Source organism: Salvelinus namaycush, chromosome 7 (assembly GCF_016432855.1).
Source record: "Salvelinus namaycush isolate Seneca chromosome 7, SaNama_1.0, whole genome shotgun sequence".
Lineage (NCBI taxonomy): Eukaryota > Metazoa > Chordata > Actinopteri > Salmoniformes > Salmonidae > Salvelinus > Salvelinus namaycush.
Genome location: NC_052313.1, coordinates 19,702,309 through 19,723,331, shown reverse-complemented (window position 1 = coordinate 19,723,331; position 21,023 = coordinate 19,702,309). Strand labels below are relative to the sequence as shown.

The 21,023-nt window shown below is 42.9% G+C and overlaps 1 protein-coding gene across 1 annotated transcript in view; it reads right to left on the bottom strand.

Moving 5' to 3' along the window:
- Positions 1-21,023, bottom strand: part of lancl2 (LanC lantibiotic synthetase component C-like 2 (bacterial)) — a 57,364-nt gene that overhangs the window by 22,654 nt on the left and 13,687 nt on the right. The window contains exons 2-4 of the mRNA XM_038997696.1: positions 11,036-11,153; positions 9,849-10,056; positions 6,445-6,592 (exon numbers count right to left, since the gene is read on the bottom strand). Coding sequence (XP_038853624.1) covers positions 6,445-6,592; positions 9,849-10,056; positions 11,036-11,153 — 474 coding nt within the window. The remainder of the gene's footprint in view (positions 1-6,444; positions 6,593-9,848; positions 10,057-11,035; positions 11,154-21,023) is intronic.

The window sequence follows — 21,023 nt, the reverse complement described above, 5'->3', positions numbered from 1 at the left end:
TAAGAAGTTAAAAACTCAGGTCGGTAAATAAATATCAACTACGGTCCCATTCTCATTTGCTTTTAACAGTACCAAGAACTAGAACAGGTCACGGTAGAAATAGTTTTAGTTACTCAGCTCCGTGGTCCTGGAATTCTCTCCAAAATATTTAAAACTATAATGATCTAGTCACGTTGGTGGAGTTTAAACACTTGATTGGTGTAAAAATCATAGAAGAGTGTAATTGTCTTTAGGACAGCTTTATTTTTGTTGTGACATTTGTGTTTTGTTTTAATGTAATTGTTGTATGTGTGTCTATAGTTTTGATTAGTGTTGTGTTGGTGTATGTAACTTGTTTTGTCTGAAACTTTGTTCCCCCTGCTGCTACTGGACCAGGTCTCTCTTGAAAAATAGATGTTATCTCAACGAGAAAAACCTGTATAAATAAAGGTAAAAAATGTTTTTGGCTCAACCAACCTCCATTCAATACCAACCTTAAAGTCCCTCATCCAATCTCCATCCATTCACAACTCCTCTCATTCACACCATTGTAACTCCTCTCCAAATCCCTCGCCTCTAAAACACACACACACACAACACATTAATTCACAGGGCCTCATTCATAAGCCATCAAATTGTTTCACCCACAGGGAAGGCTATGTAATTTAGTGTGAATTAATTTGTTTATAGAACTAATTAAATCACAGCCTAGCACATCAAACAAACGCCCACAGCTGTTCGGAAAGACGTCAAAGGGAAGAATTGTTGTGACTAGATTGACACACTGCTCTAGTCTATGTGGTCTGAGATAGGAGCTGTGTCTGTCTGTGTGTTCATCTCGTGTTGCTGTACAGCTATGGCAAAATGGGATTAGTTAAGTAAGCTCTCGTTTGGCTAGAGGCAAAAAGTGAAGGCAAAAAACAGACCAGAACAATAGAGATAGAATAGAGATAGAGAGGGGGTGGCAGGTGTGCGTGCGTGCATGGACGTGTGTGTGACTCATGAACATTATCAAGTGTGTGTCTTCTTTCTAAGACGGGGTGGCGCCTTGGAAGCAAAGGAACTTTTCCACCTTTTCCCCTCATTCTGATGTTTTTCCAAAATAGATGTCACAAGAGTAGGTGTATGGCTATGTGCAAAGTGCAAAATAAAACAAACATTTGAAAAACACAAACGCTGCTCTCTTTCCCTGTAAGCTCAGACTCCCTCGCCACAAAGCTGTCAACTGCAGAATGAAATGAAGGAATGTTCAAACACAAGAAAAGGAGAGAGAGAAAACAACAAGAGGGAACTGGAGACACGTCGAGAACAGCCAGTCAGCAGATTGTATATTTGCCCTTTCATACTGCAGAAGAAAACCCATCTCATAATGATCTGCTGGTTCTGTTTCAGTTCATTTACACAAAGCACCATAAACTGAATATAAAAAAAATTAAATTAAAAAATGTAAAGTGAAACAAGTAGTATTAACCCTCCAGAAGAACAGCTATCAAAGTCACAGTTTTGTAACCCATGAAGGTTGCGTGTCTCTGTATAAAACACACATTCTCCTTGACAGGCACCTCATCTAACCCCATGATGCTGTGACAAATTGCAGGGCTGTGCCTGCAATACAAATATTAAAACTAAATTCGTGACAACTTTATTCCTATATTTGTCCTAATAATATACCTGTCCGATCGGGGCCCCAGAAATGTGCAGGCCATTTGTCAACGGTGTACTGTAGCATTGCTTAGTTGGTATGCTGGAGATGACAGGTGCGGTAGTGAATAACTTCACTCTCCCAGTTGTGTTCTGCAGTGGGGATTCAGCTACTATACTGTATTTATAGGGCTGGAGGAAATCCATCATTTGGAGGATGCAAGGAAACCAACAGTATGACAAAGGACAGGGATGGGATGAGTGTGACTGTGTGCATGCAAGTGCAAGAAATCCACATAACATGTGCAAAACTGTGCAATAAGCAACGGTAGAACAAAAAATAGATATACCTGCTTCAGCTCATGCACAAGGGTGGAGGTTCTGAAATCTCTCTGTGGGTTACAGTGCACTAACTGGTGAATTGATATACAGTACGTGGACACTAGGGCTGTCTCCTGCTGCAGCTACAACCGCAGAACATCAGCGGTGTTTATCGCGCTGTCCGTGTTGCTGAAGCTGTAACATAATTACAGCCATTTCTGACTGAAAAGTTATGTTACCAAAATCCCTCATTTGTTTAGGGAAAACATTCCTTATTCCCTTAACCTTTGCTCTCTTTATGTGACAAATGTATGCATTGCATGCATGTAACCAATAGTGCCTGACCTATAGCATAGTAATCACATCAATAAATTGGTTATAGCAAACTACAAACACGAGACAGCAAAATGGATGCAGAGGACGTGACATATAAACTCGAAATGGGGGAATGTTTACTGTTTGCTCAGGAGGTAAAGGGAATGTCAGATGTGTGGAATAAATTGGACTAGTTTCGGAAAATACTGGAGATCAAGAAAAAGAAGGTAAGGAGCAAGCACTGCATGCATATTATGTGTACCAAACAGGTGCTGTTAGATTACGATATCATTTTTCTGAACGTTCGGAACAATGTACACAACACTAAATCAATTATAAGCGTACCAGAGTCTGTTGCAATTCTATATATATTTTTTTTTTTTGCAAAGCCTTTATTAATGCAAAGACTAAAAACAGTCGCATTCATTCCTGAATGCAATTTCAAGAAATGGAAAGGTTTATTTTTTGTTTAGACAAACTATTCAAGGGTCCCTTTGTTAATTTAAAAACGAATATGCTTGATTGCATTTCCAATCATGAATGACTTGTATGCTGTGTGATGACATGAACAAATGAATGACTGATTGATACAGTAGCCTATATAAGTATTGAAATCTAGGTCGAAGTAAGACGAGGTATTAAGACTAAACTGGATGCGGTCGAGCGTACAGCTCGATGGTGGTTATACAACGCTGCTATTCTAAGCCTACTAATGATAATGACATTACTTATTATTAGAATGATGATCATAATAATTATAACAATAATGAGAAATTTAACTTTTGGGACCATTTGAAAGTGTAAACACTATATCAGTAATAAAAACATACCTGAGGCTGTTCTAACAACAACAACAAAGTGTAAAGCCTTTATTACAGCATAGCAAAGATTAAAAACAGACGAATGTGAAATTGTTTCTCATGTTTTGGTTGCACGAGGCTTGGTGCACACAGTAGGCTATTAAAACAAACACTCCAACAGGCAACAGAAGCAGGATCTGTCTTATTTCTGTTGATATACAGCACCAGTCAAAAGTTTGGACGCCTACTCATTCAAGGGTTTTTCTTAAATTTTTACTATATGATACATTGTAGAATAGTGAAAAAATTGTGAAAAACTATGAAATAACACATATGGAATCATGTAGTAACCAAAAAAAAGTTTTAAACAAATCAAAATAAAATGTTAGTCTTCAAAGTAGCCACCCTTTGCCTTGATGACAGCTTTGCATTCTCTCAACCAGCTTCATGAGCCTGGAATGCTTTTCCAACCGTTTTGAGGGAGTTCCCACATATGCTGAGCACTTGTTGGCTGCTTTCCTTCACTCTGCAGTCCAACTTACCCCAAACCATCTCAATTGGGTTGAGGTCAGGTGATTGTGGAGGCCAGGTCATCTGATGCATTACTCCATCACTCTCCTTCTTGGTCAAATAGCCCTTACACAGCCTGGAGGTGTGTTTTGGATCACTGTCCTGTTGAAAAACAAATGATAGTCCCACTAAGCACAAAGCAGATGGGATGGCGTGTCGCTGCAGAACGCTGTGGTAGCCATGCTGGTTAAGTTTGCCTTGAATTCTAAATAAAATTACTGACAGCGTCACCAGCAAAGCACCCCCACACCACCTCCTCCATGTTTCACAGTGGGAACCACACATGCGAAGATCCGTTCACCTACTCTGCGTTTCACAAAGACACAGCGGTTGGAACCAAAAATCTCACATTTGGACTCATCAGACCAAAGGACAGATTTCCATCGGTCTAATGCCCACTGCTCGTGTTTCCAAGCAAGTCTCTTCTTATCGGTGTCCTTTAGTAGTGGTTCTTTGCAGCACTTCGACCATGAAGGCCTGATTCACGCATTCTTCTCTGAACAGTTGATGTTGAGATGTGTCTGTTACTTGAACTCTGTGAGGTGCAATCTGAGGTGCAGTTATTTGCCAATTTCTGAGGCTGGTAACTCTAATGAACTTATCCTCTGCAGCAAAGGTAACTCTGGGTCTTCCTTTCCTGTGGCGGTCCTCATGAGAGCCAGTCACATCATAGAGCTTGATGGTTTTTGCGACTGCACTTATAGAAACTTTAAAAGTTCTTGAAAGTTTCCGGATTGACTGACCTTCATGTCTTAAAGTAATGATGAACTGTCATTTCTCTTTGCTTATTTGAGCTGTTCTTGCCATAACATGGACTTGATCTTTTAACAAATAAGGCCATCTTCTGTATACCACCCCTACCTACCTTGTCACCACACAACTGATTGACTCAAACGCATTAAGGAAAGAAATTCTACAAATCAACTTTTAACAAGGCACACCTGTTAATTGAAATGCATTCCAGGTGACTACCTCATGAAGCTGGTTGAGAGAATGGTTTTGGTTACTACATGATTCAATATGTGTTATTTCATAGTTTTGATGTCTTCACTATTATTCTACAACGCGGAAAATAGTAAAAAATTAAGAAAAACCCTTGAATGAGTTGGTGTGTCCAAACTTTTGACTGGTTCTGTATATCGATGATTTATAAAGCCAGGCACATTTAACAGTTAGGCTATTGATTATAGATCCAAGTTGAGATTTCCTCTCTCCTCACTTTTCTTAGACAATAAGGCAAGGGCTGTTTTCTCGTCTCCTAATGCTGCTGCTGCCTCCGCCGCATTGTTCTCAACACCAACATGCTGGTTAACGTTGCTATTATGCACATAGAAACATGGTCTAGGAAAAGACGCCAGTTCAACAGCGCACTTCAACCACTATCCAACGGGGGAGAAAGTGCATTTGTTATGAAATCATATAATTTTATTTTTGCACCATAGCTCTTACATAATTTAATCATATACAATTTCAGTAGCACACGCCTTAGTGACGGACTGTGCCATCTCCACAGCCTCCGCAATGGATTAGTGCACTCAGACAGGCACCAATCAGACAGGTGTCTTGTACAATAAGTACACTGCTTGACTAAAGAAATCTTGGTCGACCAACTGCCTATCGACTAAATAGGGTCATCTCTAGAGGTCACACACTAACCAGTGAATTGATATAGGGGAATGACGTGGGCACAGTCAGACAGTAACTGGTGAATTGATGGGAGGGTGACGCAGGCAGTGGGCACAAGCTCAGGTGATCCATCCATCCAGGCCTACCCTAAACCCTACGGGCCTGGCCCTCGCATGAACCTTCACTCCCTATCCTGATGGAGCATGAAGGGGGCTGATGCCTACCCTCTAGCCTGCACTGGAACCTGCACAGTGAGAGTGAGAGATCGATAGAGATGAAAAAGGGAAAAGACAGAGACAGAGAGACAGAGAGAGAGAGAGAGAGAGAGAGAGAGAGAGAGAGAGAGACAGACAGACAGAGAGAGAGAGACAGAGAGAGAGACAGAGAGAGAGACAGAGAGAGAGACAGATCAATAGAGATGAAAAGGGGAAAAGACAGAGAGAGAGACAGAGAGAGAGAGAGAGAGAGAGAGAGAGAGAGAGAGAGAGAGAGCAGCATACAGATCTTTCCTAATGAGCTGTTAATGTAGTGGAAGACAGAGGCATTGGAGCCCTAGAGGAACGGAACTTCTAAGGATTAGCAATTAAGGTTCAGATAAAAGAGGTGATTTGATCCTCGAAAGGCAAACGGTACATTTAGGCCAATGGGATTAAATGGGGCCAAAGTTTCCGAGTACAGTAGTATAGACGTAGTGGAAAAGTCCCAGCTGTAACCACTGTAAGGTTTTCCTCCAGAGGGAAGAGAATAGTTCAACTATGCTTGACTGTGCATATTTTTGTGACTGGGGACATTTTTCTCCGTTACACCTCTGTGTGAAATACAGCTCTACAGGGAAGGTGTTCCATCGCTGCTCCAATAACCATCTGTCTACCAGAAAGACAGGGGGACGGACTGGGGTTGGAGAATATCCATTCCTACGCTACACAGTACGCACGCACACACACACACGTGTGAATATACACATACACCACACGAGTACTGGACAGCAGCCAGAGAGTATGTTAGATACTGTCCCCTCTGTGCTTTGCAAATTAGTAAATTAGGATTTGACTTTGTAGTTTTTTCCCCCGGTTGCTAACCAGAATGTTTACGCAGTGTTAGAGATGATGTGTGTTGTTGCACTATAATTGACATGGTGGTCCTGTCCGCTGTGTGTACTGTACGTGCGGGCGGGCGTGCTTGTTGCTCTAACCCTGGCGATGGTGGTCTCATCCACAGTGTCTGGTCCTATCTCCTTGTTGACATAGAGCAGGGCGTACAGGTAGCCGGCCCGTCCGTACAGCAGCTCATCCGGCATCTCAGAGTCCGCAGACACCACTCCACGCTGCAGCTGGAGCAACCTGGGGGAGGGGAGACGCATATTAACACAGAGTTAGACAGGCACACACAGGCAATCACACACACACACAATACTCAGGAAAAACATGTACTAACAGAACTATTTCTGTAATAAATGCACAAAAGAAAATTAAACACATTTGAAAGACGGCCAAAACAGAGAGCTGGATTGAGTCACAGTCCCTAATTATATTAAATTGGATCCCATGTACAGTGAATTCGGAAAGTATTCCGAATGCAATCTACACACAGTAGCCTATAATGACAAAGCGAAAACAGGTTTAGACATTTTTGCAAATGTATAATTTTTTTTAAACAGAAATACCTTATTCGCATACGTTTTCAGACCCTTTGCTATGAGACTCAAAATTGAGCTCAAATGCATCCTGTTTCCATTGATCACCCTTGAGATGTTTCTACAACTTGGAGTCCACCTGTGGTAAATTCAATTGATTGGACATGATTTGGAAAGGCACACACCTGTCTATATAAGGTCCCACAGTTGACAGTGTAGGTCAGAGCAAAAACCAAGCCATGAGGTCGAAAGAATTGTCCGTACAGTTCCGGCACAGGATTGTGTCGAGGCACAGATCCGGGGAAAGGCACCAAACATTTTCTGCAGCATTGAAGGTCCCCAAGAACACAGTGGCCTCCATCATTCTTAAATGGAAGAAGTTTGGTACCACCAAGACTCTTCCTAGAGCTGCCCGCCCAGCCAAACTGAGCAATCGGGGGAGAAGGGCCTTGGTCAGGAAGGTGACCAAGAACCCGATGGTCACTCTGACAGAGCTCCAGAGTTAATCTGTGGAGATGGGAGAACCTTCCAGAAGGACAACCATCTCTGCAGACTCCACCAATCAGGCCTTTATGATTGAGTGGCCAACAATGCCTTCAACTGAAATGTGTCTTCCGCATTTAACCCAACCCCTCTGAATCAGAGAGGTGCGGGGGGGCTGCCTTAATCGACATCCACGTCTTCAGCACCCAGGGAACAGTGGGTTAACTGCCTTGCTCAGGGGCAGAATGACAGACTTTTACCGTGTCAGCTCGGGGATTCGATCCAGCAATCTTTCGGTTACTGGCCCAACGCTCTAACCACTAGGCTACCTGCCGCTCCTTAGTAAAAAGGCACATGACAACCTGCTTGGAGTTCTGCCAAAAGGCACCTAAAGACTCTCAAACCATGAGAAATAAGATTCTCTGGTCTGATGAAACCAAGATTGAACTCTTTGTCCGGAATGCCAGCATCACATCTGGAGGAAACCTGGCCCCATCCCTACAGTGAAGCAAAGCCCAGACTTGAACCCGATATAACATCTCTGGAGAGACCTGAAAATAGCTGTGCAGTGATGCTCCCAATCCAACCTGACAGAGCTTTAGAGGATCTGGGAGAAACTCCCCAAATACAAATAATTTGTTACATACACGTGTTTAGCAGATGTTATTGCAGGTGTAGCGAAATACAGGTTTGCCAAGCGCATACCCTAGATGACTCGAGGCCGTAATCGCTGCCAAAGGTGCTTCAACAAAATACAGAGTAAAGGGTCTGAATACTTATGCATATGTGATAGCAAATGTATTGAAAATAAAAAACAAAAAATTATAACCTGCTTTTGCTGTTAACAAAATGTGGAAAAAGTCAAGGGGTCTGAATACTTTCCGAATGCATTTGATGTAAAAACATGTAGGCCCAGACTGCTTTGATGACAGCAAGAGGGCCTTTGCTGGGGCCTTTGTGAGTAGTAGGGAGTGTGTGTGTGTGTGTGTGTGTAACGAGGTTCAGACATTTAAATCAGCCCCTTGCTGTGAGCTCCACTGTTAGTTCCATCAGCGTGCTAACAGAACCAGATAGAGTACTAGAGGCAGGCAGGGCCAATAGGTTTAGCTACAACCTCTCACGCCACTCAACATTACACACACACCACTCCAGCCCCAGACCATGGGAGAGACATTTGTCCGTGATAAGCAGAGATTTGCGACTGAAAAGAATTTAAGGACAATTGACATGTTGGATAGTGTAGGGATTAACTGAATGGTTCTTGATGAAGAACACAGTGCACCTGAGGAAAAAGAGTGGAGAGTAAAAATGACCAAGTGAGAAACTGGTAGAGAGAGTAAAAGGAGAGAAAACAAAGATTGTGAAAAAAGGTAAAGACAGTAAAAGAGTATTGGAGAGAGAAAGTCAGTGTGAGAAGGTTGGAGAGCGTGAAGAAAATGAAGGAGGAGGTAGGGAGAATGAGGTCAGCAAGTTAACACTAGAACCGCCATAGGTCAACGGTCACGGACTTTTGACTTTGTCAAAAAATATAAGCCATGTCCTGCTCCTTCCCTGACCTTTCCGAAATGTTTGTATTTTACACTGCTCGTTTGTCAGAATTTTGAAATCACAAACAAAAAAGTAGAGAGCCTTTTAACCTGCTTTTTTTCACACCTACTCCCAACCTAACCCGCTAAGACAATGTGCTGTAGGACGTTGGTACCCAGTCAGGTGCTAATGCCTCTCTCTCTCTCTCTCTCTCTCTCTCTCCTCACTGAATGAATGAGCGATAATTGTGCACCTTACTCCACAATTGAATTTAAAATCAGGCCTAACTGAAGGATAAGGAGGGTGAAGAGGTTGATTTAAATTTAGAAAGACAATAGTGGAATGATGAGTTAGTGTTATGCCTATTTATCAGCAGCAAATAATTTGACCATGCGCCTTGCAGGTTGATACCATCGTATCTTTGACGTTTTATTTTGTAAAAAGAAGCTGTTATGGGGCTGTTTTATTTACTATAACGCCATTACTAATGACATTTACCGTCGGCCTGCAAAGCCGGCCCATCGAAACTACACCTAAACTAATTTCACACATAATAGGAGTTAGCCTTTTGACAAGATTAAATTGACAATAATCTCCTGAGTGCCAATATTAGGCTTATCAGTTGTCAAATTGTACATGAAGAAATGGGCACATCTTGTAATTGACAGATGCAAGGAAATTTATATTTCTTCATGCAATTAATCCTTTATAGTAGTTGATGCACTATTTATCAAGTGGTGGTGCTTATGTTTGATCACCTTGCGGGTTGATATGCATCTGATGCATATGCTAAAGGTGCGCCCGGCAACGTTCTCTAGCGGGTACTTATAGGCTGAAAGGCCAGGAGGTTCTGGTGTTAAAGCCAACAACAAATCAGGCATTAAAGAAAGGAGCTTTAAAAAGAACAACAATATTTCTACTGCAGTCAGAGAGAGTTTTTAAAAGTTCCCTACTTGGTGAGGCACTCCTGACTCTCTGTCTGGTTTTTGAGGCGGTGGTGCACCACAGCAGCCACGGCCAGTGGCCCTGCATCCCCACACAGGAAGGTGACCTTGCGACCGTTCAGGATCCTCAGGGTCCTCTTCACATAGTCCAGCGCCCTCTGGAGGTGGGAGGCCTCGCAGGTCACCCGGTGCAACTGCAGGTAGAGAAGGGCGATACCTATAGACGGGGAAAATGAATCTCATTCATAACTGGCATATTTTCTAAACCGATTTCATAAATCGGTGCTAATTTTCTCTAATCGGTTTAGAGGTTGATGCAGTAGCTATCTGAACATAGTTGTGGACAAATTCCAAACACGATCATAATAGGACACGTTTTAGTAGCAGGAGTGCTAAACAGGGTAAGGGAAGGCATGGGGTATTTCTGTGCTGAGAATTTAACTTTCAACTACAGTTCACTTTGGCTCGTCAAATTGTGTTCCGTTAGCCATGAAATATGTAGGTCTAAAGAGGCATTCTGACAGTCCACTTAATCAAAATATCTCACTCACTGGAGCAATAAATACATCTTAGGCTAGATACAAAACAAAAATTCACAGGGATAGCACTATGAACGAGTACCCAGCCAGTATCACTTCCCCTAGACCTAAGGCTTAGGTAAAATGGTCACAACAACGCATACACACCAGCTGTCACAAACCATTGCTACATCTGTCTATACCGAGACTATATATAGGGAGCACCAGTCCCGACTCAATGTGCATTGGTATAGGTTAGTCGAGGTAATTTGTACATGTAGGTAGGGGTAAAGTAACTATGCATAGATAATAAACAGCGACTAACAGCAGTGTAAAATCAAAGGGGGGGTGGGGGTGGGTCAATGTAAATAGTGCAGGTGGCCATTTGATTAATTGTTCAGCAGTCTTATGGCTTGAGGATAGAAGCTGTTAAGGAGCCTTTTGGATCTAGACTTGGCGCTCCGGTACCGCTTGCCGTGCAATTTCAGAGAGAACTGTCTATGACTTGGGTGACTGGAGTCTGACAAGGAGTCAGAGATGACTGAGTAGGAGTCAGAGGTTAGTTTTTCTACCCTTGAGACATGATTAACCGTCTCTCACCTTCAATCCCATCGAGGTCTCTAAATCATAACTGAAGATCAGTCTACGCAACACTGACCTGTGGTCTGGGTCACTGACCTGTCCAGCCCGTATAGGTGGAGAAGTCGTGGGGGTCGGCCGTCTTCAGGCCCTCCTCCATCTGCTGCAGCAGGTCCTTGATCTTGTTCTGCACCTTCTTCTGGAACGCCTCGCTGATCTGTGGCGGAGGAGGGTACGAGAACACATGACCACACCATATCTTCCTTGTGTCTTCCAGTTCCAGTCCATGAAACCGTGTACAAGGGAGACAATGGTACACAAATGGTACAGACAGCCCTTTTAAAACACAAACCGCTCGGAGGAGACCAGACCTAAAATGACTCAACTAAATCCAGGTAGGCCTACGTTAAAATCACATCAAGGGCTAGGGTGTGGGAAGGGGGTTTAAAGTCAAACTGGAGTTTTGAAAAGAGCTTGCGAGCCAGAGCCAGTGTTATAGTCTTGAAAGGAAGTCGAGAGCCATGGAATTGTGAAGAGACATGCACCTTTGCACTTAGAGCTTTCCACAAGTGATCCCCAATACAGAACACTCAGGTGGGCAAGTTGCTGACTTACAAGCCCTTAACCAACAATGCAGTTCAAGAAATAGTTAAGAAAATATTTACTAAATAAACTAAAGTTAAAGTAACACAATAAATAACAATACTGAGGCTATAGACAGGGGGTACCGGTACAGAGTCAATGTGGAGGCAAAATACAGGGGGTACCGGTACAGAGTCACTGTGGAGGCAAAATACAGGGGGTACCGGTACAGAGTCACTGTGGAGGCTATATACAGGGGGTACCGGTACAGAGTCAATGTGGAGGCTATATACAGGGGGTACCGGTACAGAGTCAATGTGGAGGCAAAATACAGGGGGTACCGGTACAGAGTCACTGTGGAGGCTATATACAGTGGGTACCGGTACAGAGTCAATGTGGAGGCTATATACAGGGGGTACCGGTACAGAGTCAATGTGGAGGCTATATACAGGGGGTACCGGTACAGAGTCAATGTGGAGGCTATATACAGGGGGTACCGGTACAGAGTCAATGTGGAGGCTATATACAGGGGGTACCGGTACAGAGTCAATGTGGAGGCTATATACAGGGGGTACCGGTACAGAGTGGAGGGTGTAGGCCTGCGTGATATTCTGTAACACCTGCAAATAGCAGAGAGACAGAGGCATTCAACTCTTACCCTACGAGGTCTGGAGCCTGCTGTTTTTCTGTTCCAACTGCTAATTAAATTGCACCCACCTGGTGTCCTAGGTCTAAAATCAGTCCCTGATTAGAGGGGAACAATGAAAAGACACTGAGGTCCAGAGTTGAGTTCACTGAGGTCCAGAGTTGAGTTTGAGGAGCATAGGCCATAAAGCCCTATGAGAAGACTGGGTTCAGACAGTTCCGCTTTGTCAAAGCCAAAGAGCCAAAGCAGTGAGATCCCATGGTGATTACGATCTTCTGTGGCAGGACTGTGTGTGTGGGGACTGCTGATGAGACGCACACCTCTGCTCTGAGCCAGAATGTGCGCGCACCAAAGCACACACGTACACACCTAGGCTTACACCGTACAGCGCTGTTCTGCTCTATTGAACAGGGGCTTTAGGGTGGGAGACGTGCACAGACTCGGCACACAGGCAGCTGCTCACTTACACACACACACAGTTGAAGTCGGAAGTTCACATAAACTAGTTTTAGTGACTCCAACCTAAGTGTTTCAACCACTCCACTAATTTCTTGTTAACAAACTATAGTTTTGGCAAGTCGGTTAGGACATCTACTTTGTGCATGGCAAGCAATTTTTCCAACAATTGTTTACAGACAGATTATTTCACTATATCACAATTCCAGTGGTTCAGAAGTTTACACACTAAGTTGACTGTGCCTTTAAACAGCTTGGGAAATTCCAGAAAAAGTTGTCATGGCTTTAGAAGCTTCTGATAGGCTAATTGACATCATTTGACTCAATTGGAGGTGTACCTGTGGATGTATTTCAAGGCCTACCTTCAAACTCAGTTCCTCTTTGCTTGACATCATGGGAAAATCAAAAGAAATCAGCCAAGACCTCAGAAAAACATTGTAGACCTCCACAAGTCTGGTTCATCCTTGGGAGCAATTTACAAATGCCTGAAGGTACCACGTTCATCTGTACAAACAGTACGCAAATATAAACACCATGGGACCACGCAGCCGTCATACCGCTCAGGAAGGAGACGCGTTCTGTCTCATAGAAATGAACGTACTTTGGTGCGAAAAGTGCAAATCAATCCCAGAACAACAGCATAGGACCTTGTGAAGATGCTGGAAGAAACGGGTACAAAAGTTTCTATTTCCACAGTAAAACATGTCCTATATCAACATAACCTGAAAGGCCGCTCAGCAAGGAAGAAGCCACTGCTCCAAAACCGCCATAAAAAAGCCAGAATACGGTTTGCAACTGCACATGGAGACAAAGAGTGTACTTTTTGGAGAAATGTCCTCTGGTCTGATGAAACAAAAATAGAACTGTTTGGCCATGATGACCATCGTTATGTTTGGAGGAAAAAGGGGGAGGCTTGCAAGCCGAAGAACACCATCCCAACCGTGAAGCACGGGGGGTGGCAGCATCATGTTGTGGGGGTGCTTTGCTGCAGGAGGGACTGGTGCACTTCACAAAATAGATGGCATCATGAGGGAGGACAATTATGCGGATATATTGAAGCAACATCTCAAGACATCAGTCAGGAAGTTAAAGCTTGGTCGCAAATGGGTCTTTCAAATGGACAATGACCCCAAGCATACTTCCAAAGTTGTGGTAAAATGGCTTAAGGACAACAAAGTCAAGGTATTGGAGTGGCCATCACAAAGCCCTGATCTCAATCCTATAGAAAATTTGTGGGCAGAACTGAAAAAGCGTGTGCGAGCAAGGAGGCCTACAAAGCTGACTCTGTTACACCAGCTCTGTCAGGAGGAATGGGACAAAATTCACCCAACTTATTGTGGGAAGCTTGTGGAAGGCTACCGGAAACGTTTGACCCAAGTTAAACAATTTAAAAAGGCAATGCTAACAAATACTAATTGAGTGTATGTAAACTTCTGACCCACTGGGAATGTGATGAAAGAAATAAAAGATGAATAAATCTCTACTATTATTCTAACATTTCACATTCTTAAAACAAAGTGGTGATCCTAACTGACCTAAGACAGGGAATTTTTACTCTGATTAAATGTCAGGAATTGTGAAAAACTGAGTTTAAATGTATTTGGCTAAGGTGTATGTAAACTTCCGACTTCAACTGTATATGCTCAGTCACACAATCCATTGGTTGGAAGTAAGGAACGGAGGAGCACACCTTCAATTCACAAAACAACACACAAACACCAAAAGACTGACACAAACCAGCTCCCTTTCCCAGGCCAAAATAACAGAGTGACAGCTTGGGTAACTCCAATGGCCTCCATCCAGCACCCCAGAGCTACAATCTGCCTTAGCGGGTCGTCTGTGTCTTTGAACGATATGATTTAAAAAAATAAATAAATAGGCCACCTCAGCAATTCTCTTGTGATGCATATCCAGAATGCATTTTCAATTTCACTGCTCCACTGGTTTGAGACGGTAAAAGAACAGCTCAGCATCAACAGCTAAGTCAATACAGACTTTCTTGGACTGTCACAATGCAAATGCCATTAGAGGCTACAACAGTGCAATCTCTCGTTGACAGACTACGTAGACAAAGTGGTACACAAATTTCTGACCAAATTACGGAAGATTTTTGTTCTGGGTTAACGGCGATTGAAAGAAAAATAGAGTAGTCTACATTGGCCTATATACAGTACCAGTCAAAAGTGTGGACACACCTACTCAGTTTTTTAAAACATTTTTACTATTTTCTACATTTACATTTAAGTCATTTAGCAGACGCTCTTATCCAGAGCGACTTACAAGTACATACATTCATACTTTTTTTTTGTACTGGCCCCCCGTGGGAATCGAACCCACAACCCTGGCGTTGCAAGCGCCATGCTCTACCAACTGAGCCACACGGGGCCCGTGTGGCTCTACATTGTAGAATAATAGTGAAGACATCAAAACTATGAAATAACACATGGAATCATGTAGTAAGCAAAAACATTATAATAATAATAAAAAATATATTGTAAATTTGAGGTTCTTCAAAGTAGACACCCTTTGCCTTGATGACAGCTTTGCACAATCTTGGCATTCTCTCAACCAGCTTCCAGTCACCTGGAATGCATGTCAATTAACAGGTGTGCCTTGTTAAAAGTTAATTTGTGGAATTTCTTTCCTTCTTAATGCTTTTGAGCCAATCAGTTGTGTTGTGACAAGGTAGAGGTGGCAAACAGATGATAGCTCTATTTGGTAAAAGACCAAGTCCATATTATGGCAAGAACTGATCAAATAAGCAAGGAGAAATTACAGTCCATCATTACTTTAAGACATGAAGGTCAGTCAATCCGGAAAATTTGAAGAACTTTGAAAGTTTCTTCAAGTGCAGTCACAAAAACCATCAAGCGCTATGATAAAACTGGCTAAGTTCATTACAGTTACCAGCCTCAGAAATTGCAGCCCAAATAAATGCTTCACAGAGCTCAAGTAACAGACACATCTCAACATCAACTGTTCAGAGGAGACTGTGTGGGTCAGGCCTTCATGGTCGAATTGAAGCAAAGAAAGCACTAATAAAAGACACCAATAATAAGAAAAGACTTGCTTGGTCTAAGAAACACAAGCAATGGACTTTAGACCGGTGGAAGTCTGTCCTTTGGTCTGATGAGTCCAAATTTGAGATATTTGGTTCCAACCACGCTGACGTGGTTGACGTGTGGTTCCCAACATGAAGCATAGAGGAGGTTTGATGGTGTGGGGGGGGGGGGATTTACTGGTGACACTGTCTGATTCATTTAGAATTCAAGGCACACTTAACCAGCATGGCTACCACAGCATTCTGCAGCGATACACCTTCCCATATGGTTTGTGGAAATATCATTTATTTTTCAACAGGACAATGACCCCAAACAGACTTCCAGGCTGTGTAAAGGCTATTTGACCAAGAAGGAAAGTGATGGAGTGCTGCATCAGATGACATGGCCTCCACAATCACCCGACCTCAACCCAATTGAGATGGTTTGGGATAAGTTGGATCGCATGAGTTGGACCGCAGAGTGAAGGAAAAGCAGCCAACAAGTGCTCAGCATACGTGGGAACTCCTTCAAGACTGTTGGAAAGCATTCCTCATGAAGCTGGTTGAGAGAATGTCAAAAGTGTGCAAAGCTGTCATCAAGGAAAAGGGTGGCTACTTTGAAGAATGTAAAATATAAAAATATATTTACATTTATTTAACACTTTTAGTTACTACATGATTCCATATGTGGAATTTCATAGTTTTGATGTCTTCACTAATATTCTACAATGTAGAAAATAGTAAAAATAAAGAAAGCCCTTGAATGAGTAGGTGTCAGGTACTTTTGACAGGTACTGTATTTCAATCATATTGGAATCAATTTCATGTTCAATTGAGTTCTATTTAGCTAGGCTGCTACCCGAAATTAGTCTCAATTTCATGATGTGTAGGCCTAATGATGTGTGCAATGATGTGCCAAGTAATTGATTTAGTGCATAGCCTAAGCATTATAACAAGCTGCCTCAATATTTACAACCATAGGTGTTAATTTCCCTCTAGGAGCTGATCCGTTATCAGGCTCTAACATTAAGGTAAGATTTTAAATGGAAAATGCTGATCCGAGAGCAGCGCTGCCTTTCGGTCCTATCAGTATCGACACATGCTCTAGCGACTCACTTATTGAAAGTTCTCCCTACGTGTTGTTTTGTAAAATGCATGCGTCGTTAAAACACTTGTAAAAAGTTCCATCGCTATTGAGAAACTGGGCCCTGGCTATTAATTCATAGACGTGGATATTTGCATTTATGCAAAACATATGGATTCTCCCTTTAAAGAGTGGAGGGGGTGAATATCAACAGCTGCTTTACATTAAGCACATAGAAGTTGTGACTCTCAAAGTCCTGAATAAATTGTCAGAGTGAGCATTTAGAAAGAAATCCCCCCAGATGCACCTTTTTAACTTGTTGATGGCTACCGGACCGGCCTTGATTTCAATGTCCACGGATGGGACTCCCTAAAAAAAACACACTACTTCTATGCAAGTGACTTCTTGTAGCAGGTTAGGAGAGTATCTATGCTTATCCTAACCCTTTTCCTAAACTTAACCAAATTCTTCTGACATGCTGCGTAAGATCTCCTAACCTGCTACGAAAAGGTCATAGCTGCATTGAAGTGGCGTGTTTTTAGGGAATCTCATAAGATTGAATCATACTACACTGGCTCCGACGCTCGTCTTATGTGGCAGGGCTTGCAAACTATTACAGACTACAAAAGGGAAGCACAGCCGCGAGCTGCCCAGTGACACGAGCCTACCAGACGAGCAAAATCACATCTCTGCTCACTTCGAGACAAGCAACATTGAGGCATGCATGAGAGCGTCAGCTGTTCCGGATGACTGTGTGATCACGCTCTCCGTAGCCGACGTGAGTAAGACCTTTAAACAGGTCAACATACACAAGACTGCGGGGCCAGATGAATTACCAGGACGTGTGCTCCGGGCATGTGCTGACCAACTGGCAGGTGTCTTCACTGACATTTTCAACACGTCCCTGATTGAGTCTGTAATACCACCATGTTTCAAGCAGACTACCATAGTCCCTGTGCCCAAGAACACAAAGGCAAACTGCCTAAATGACTACAGAAACGTAGCACTCACGTCCGTGGCCATGAAGTGCTTTGAAAGGTTGGTAATGGCTCACATCAACACCATTATCCCAGAAACCCTAGACCCACAGATGATGCAATCTCTATTGCACTCCACACTGCCCTTTCCCACCTGGACAAAAGGAACACTTATGTGAGAATGCTATTCATTGACTACAGCTCAGCGTTCAACACCATAGTACCCTCAAAGCTCATCACTAAGCTAAGGATCCTGGGACTAAACACCTCCCTCTGCAACTGGATCCTGGACTTCCTGACGGGCCGCCCCCCAGGTGGTGAAGGTAGGTAGCAACACATCTGCCACGCTGATCCTCAACACTGGAGCTCCCCAGGGGTGCGTGCTCAGTCCCCTCCTGTACTCCCTGTTGACCCACGACTGCATGGCCAGGCACGACTCCAACACCACCATTAAGTTTGCAGACGACACAACAGTGGTAGGCCTGATCACCGACAACGACGAGACAGCCTATAGGGAGGAGGTCAGAGACCTGGCCGTGTGGTGCCACAATAACAACCTATCCCTCAACGTAACCAAGAATAAGGAGATGATTATGGACTACAGGAAAAGGAGGACCGAGCACGCCCCCATTCTCATCAACGCGGCTGTAGTGGAGCAGGTTGAGAGCTTCAAGTTCCTCGGTGTCCACATCAACAACAAACTAGAATGGTCCAAACACACCAAGACAGTCGTGAAGAGTGCACGACAAAGCCTATTCCCCCTCAGGAAACTAAAAAGATTTGGCATGGGTCTGCAACATTGAGAGCATCCTGACTTGTTGCGTCACTGCCTGGTACGGCAATTGCTCGGCCTCTGACCGCAAGGCACTACAGAGGGTAGTGCGTACGGCCCAGTACATCACTGGGGCTAAGCTGCCTGCCATCCAGGACCTCTAAACCAGGCAGTGTCAGAGGAAGGCCCTAAAAATGTTCAAAGACCCCAGCCACCCCAGTCATAGACTGTTCTCTCTACTACTGCATGGCAAGCGGTACCGGAGTGCCAAGTCTAGGACCAAAAGGCTTCTCAACAGTAGGCTTCTCAACAGTTTTTACCCCCAAGTCATAAGACTCCTGAACAGGTAATCAAATGGCTACCCGGACTATTTGCATTGTGTGCCCCCCCAACTAGAGGTCGACCGATTAATCGGCATGGCCGATTAATTAGGGCCGATTTCAAGTTTTCATAACAATCGGTAATCGGCATTTTTGGACACCGATTATGGCCGATTACATTGCACTCCACAAGGAGACTGCGTGGCAGGCTGACTACCCGTTATGCGAGTGCAGCAAAGAGCCAAGGTAAGGTGCTAGCTAGCATTAAACGTATCTTATAAAAAACAATCAATCTTACCATAATCACTAGTTAACTTCTTATGGCTGGGGGCAGTATTGAGTAGCTTGGATGAATAAGGTGCCCAGAGTAAACTGCCTACTACTCAGGCCCAGAAGCTAAGATATGCATATAATTAGTAGATTTGGATAGAAAACACTCTGAAGTTTAAAACTGTTTGAATGATGTCTGTGAGTATAACAGAACTCATATGGCAGGCAAAAACCTGAGAAAAAATCCAACCAGGAAGTGGGAAATCTGAGGTTTATAGTTTTTCCAAGTCATTGTCTATCGAATATACAGTGTCTATGGGGTCATATTGCACTTCCTAAGGCTTCCACTAGATGTCAACAGTCTTTAGAACCTTGTTTGATGCTTCTACTGTGAAGGAGGGGGAATGAGAGCTGTTTGAGACAGGGGTCTGGCAGAGTTCCACGAGCTCAGTCTCGCGCGCTCCCGTGAGCGTTAGCTGCGTTCCATTGCATTTCTACAGACAAAGGAATTCTCCGGTTGAAACATTATTGAAGATTTATGATAAAAACATCCTAAAGATCGATTCTATACTTCGTTCTGACATGGTTCTATGAACTGTAATATGACTTTTCGTCTGAACTTTCGCCTGGACTTGCCCGCGCCTCCTGAGTTTGGATTTGTGTACTAAACGCGCAAACAAAAAGGAGGTATTTGGACATAAATTATGGACTTTATCGAACAAAACAAACATTTATTGTGGAACTGGGATTCCTGGGAGTGCATTCTGATGAAGATCAAAGGTAAGTTAATATTTATAATGCTATTTCTGACTTCTGTTGACTCCACAACATGGCAGGTACCTGTATGGCTTGTTTTTGTGTCTGAGCGCTGTACTCAGATTATTGCATGGTGTGCTTTTTCCGTAAAGTTTAAAAAAAATCTGACACAGTGTTTGCATTAAGGAGAAGTTTATCTAAAGTTCCATGTAAAACACTTAAATCTTTTATCAATGTTTATTATGAGTATTTCTGTAAATCGATGTGGCTCTGCAAAATCACCGGATGTTTTGGAGGCAAAACATTACATTGGCGCGTTAACTAAGATTTTTGGATATAAATATGAACTTTATCGAACAAAACATACATGTATTGTGTAACATGAAGTCCTATGAGTATCATCTGATGAAGATCATCAAAGATTAGTGATTAATTTCTCTATTTCTGCTTTTTGTGACTACTCTCTTTGGCTGGAAAAATGGCTGTGTTTTTCTGTGACTAGGTACTGACCTAACATAATCAGATGGTGTGCTTTCGTCGTAAAGCCTTTTTGAAATTGGACACTGTGGTGGGATTAACAACAAGTTTATCTTTAAAATGGTGTAAAATACTTGTATGTTTGAGGAATTTTTATTATGAGATTTCTGTTATTTGAATTTGGCGCCCTGCACTTTCACTGGCTGTTGTCAAGTCGATCCCGTTAACGGGATCTCAGCCGATCTCAGCCGTAAGAAGTTAAACTAGTAATATAATCAACCATGTGTAGTTATCTAGCTTGTCCTGCGTTGCATATAATCAATGCGGTGCCTGTTAATTTATCATTGAATCACAGCCTACTTCGCCAAACGGGTGATTTAACAAGCGCATTCACGAAAAAAGCACTGTCGTTGCACCAATGTCTACCTAACCATAAACATCAATGCATTTCTTAAAATCAATACACAAGTACATATTTTTAAACCTGCATATTTAGTTAATATTGCCTGCTAATATGAATTTATTTTATCTAGGGAAATTGTGTCACTTCTCTTGCGTTCTGTGCAAGCAGAGTCAGTTTGGGCCGCCTGGCTCGTTGCAAACTGTGTGAAGACCATTTCTTCCTAACAAAGACCGTAATTAATTTGCTAGAATTGTACATAATGACATAATATTGAAGGTTGTGCAATGTAAGAGAAATATTTAGA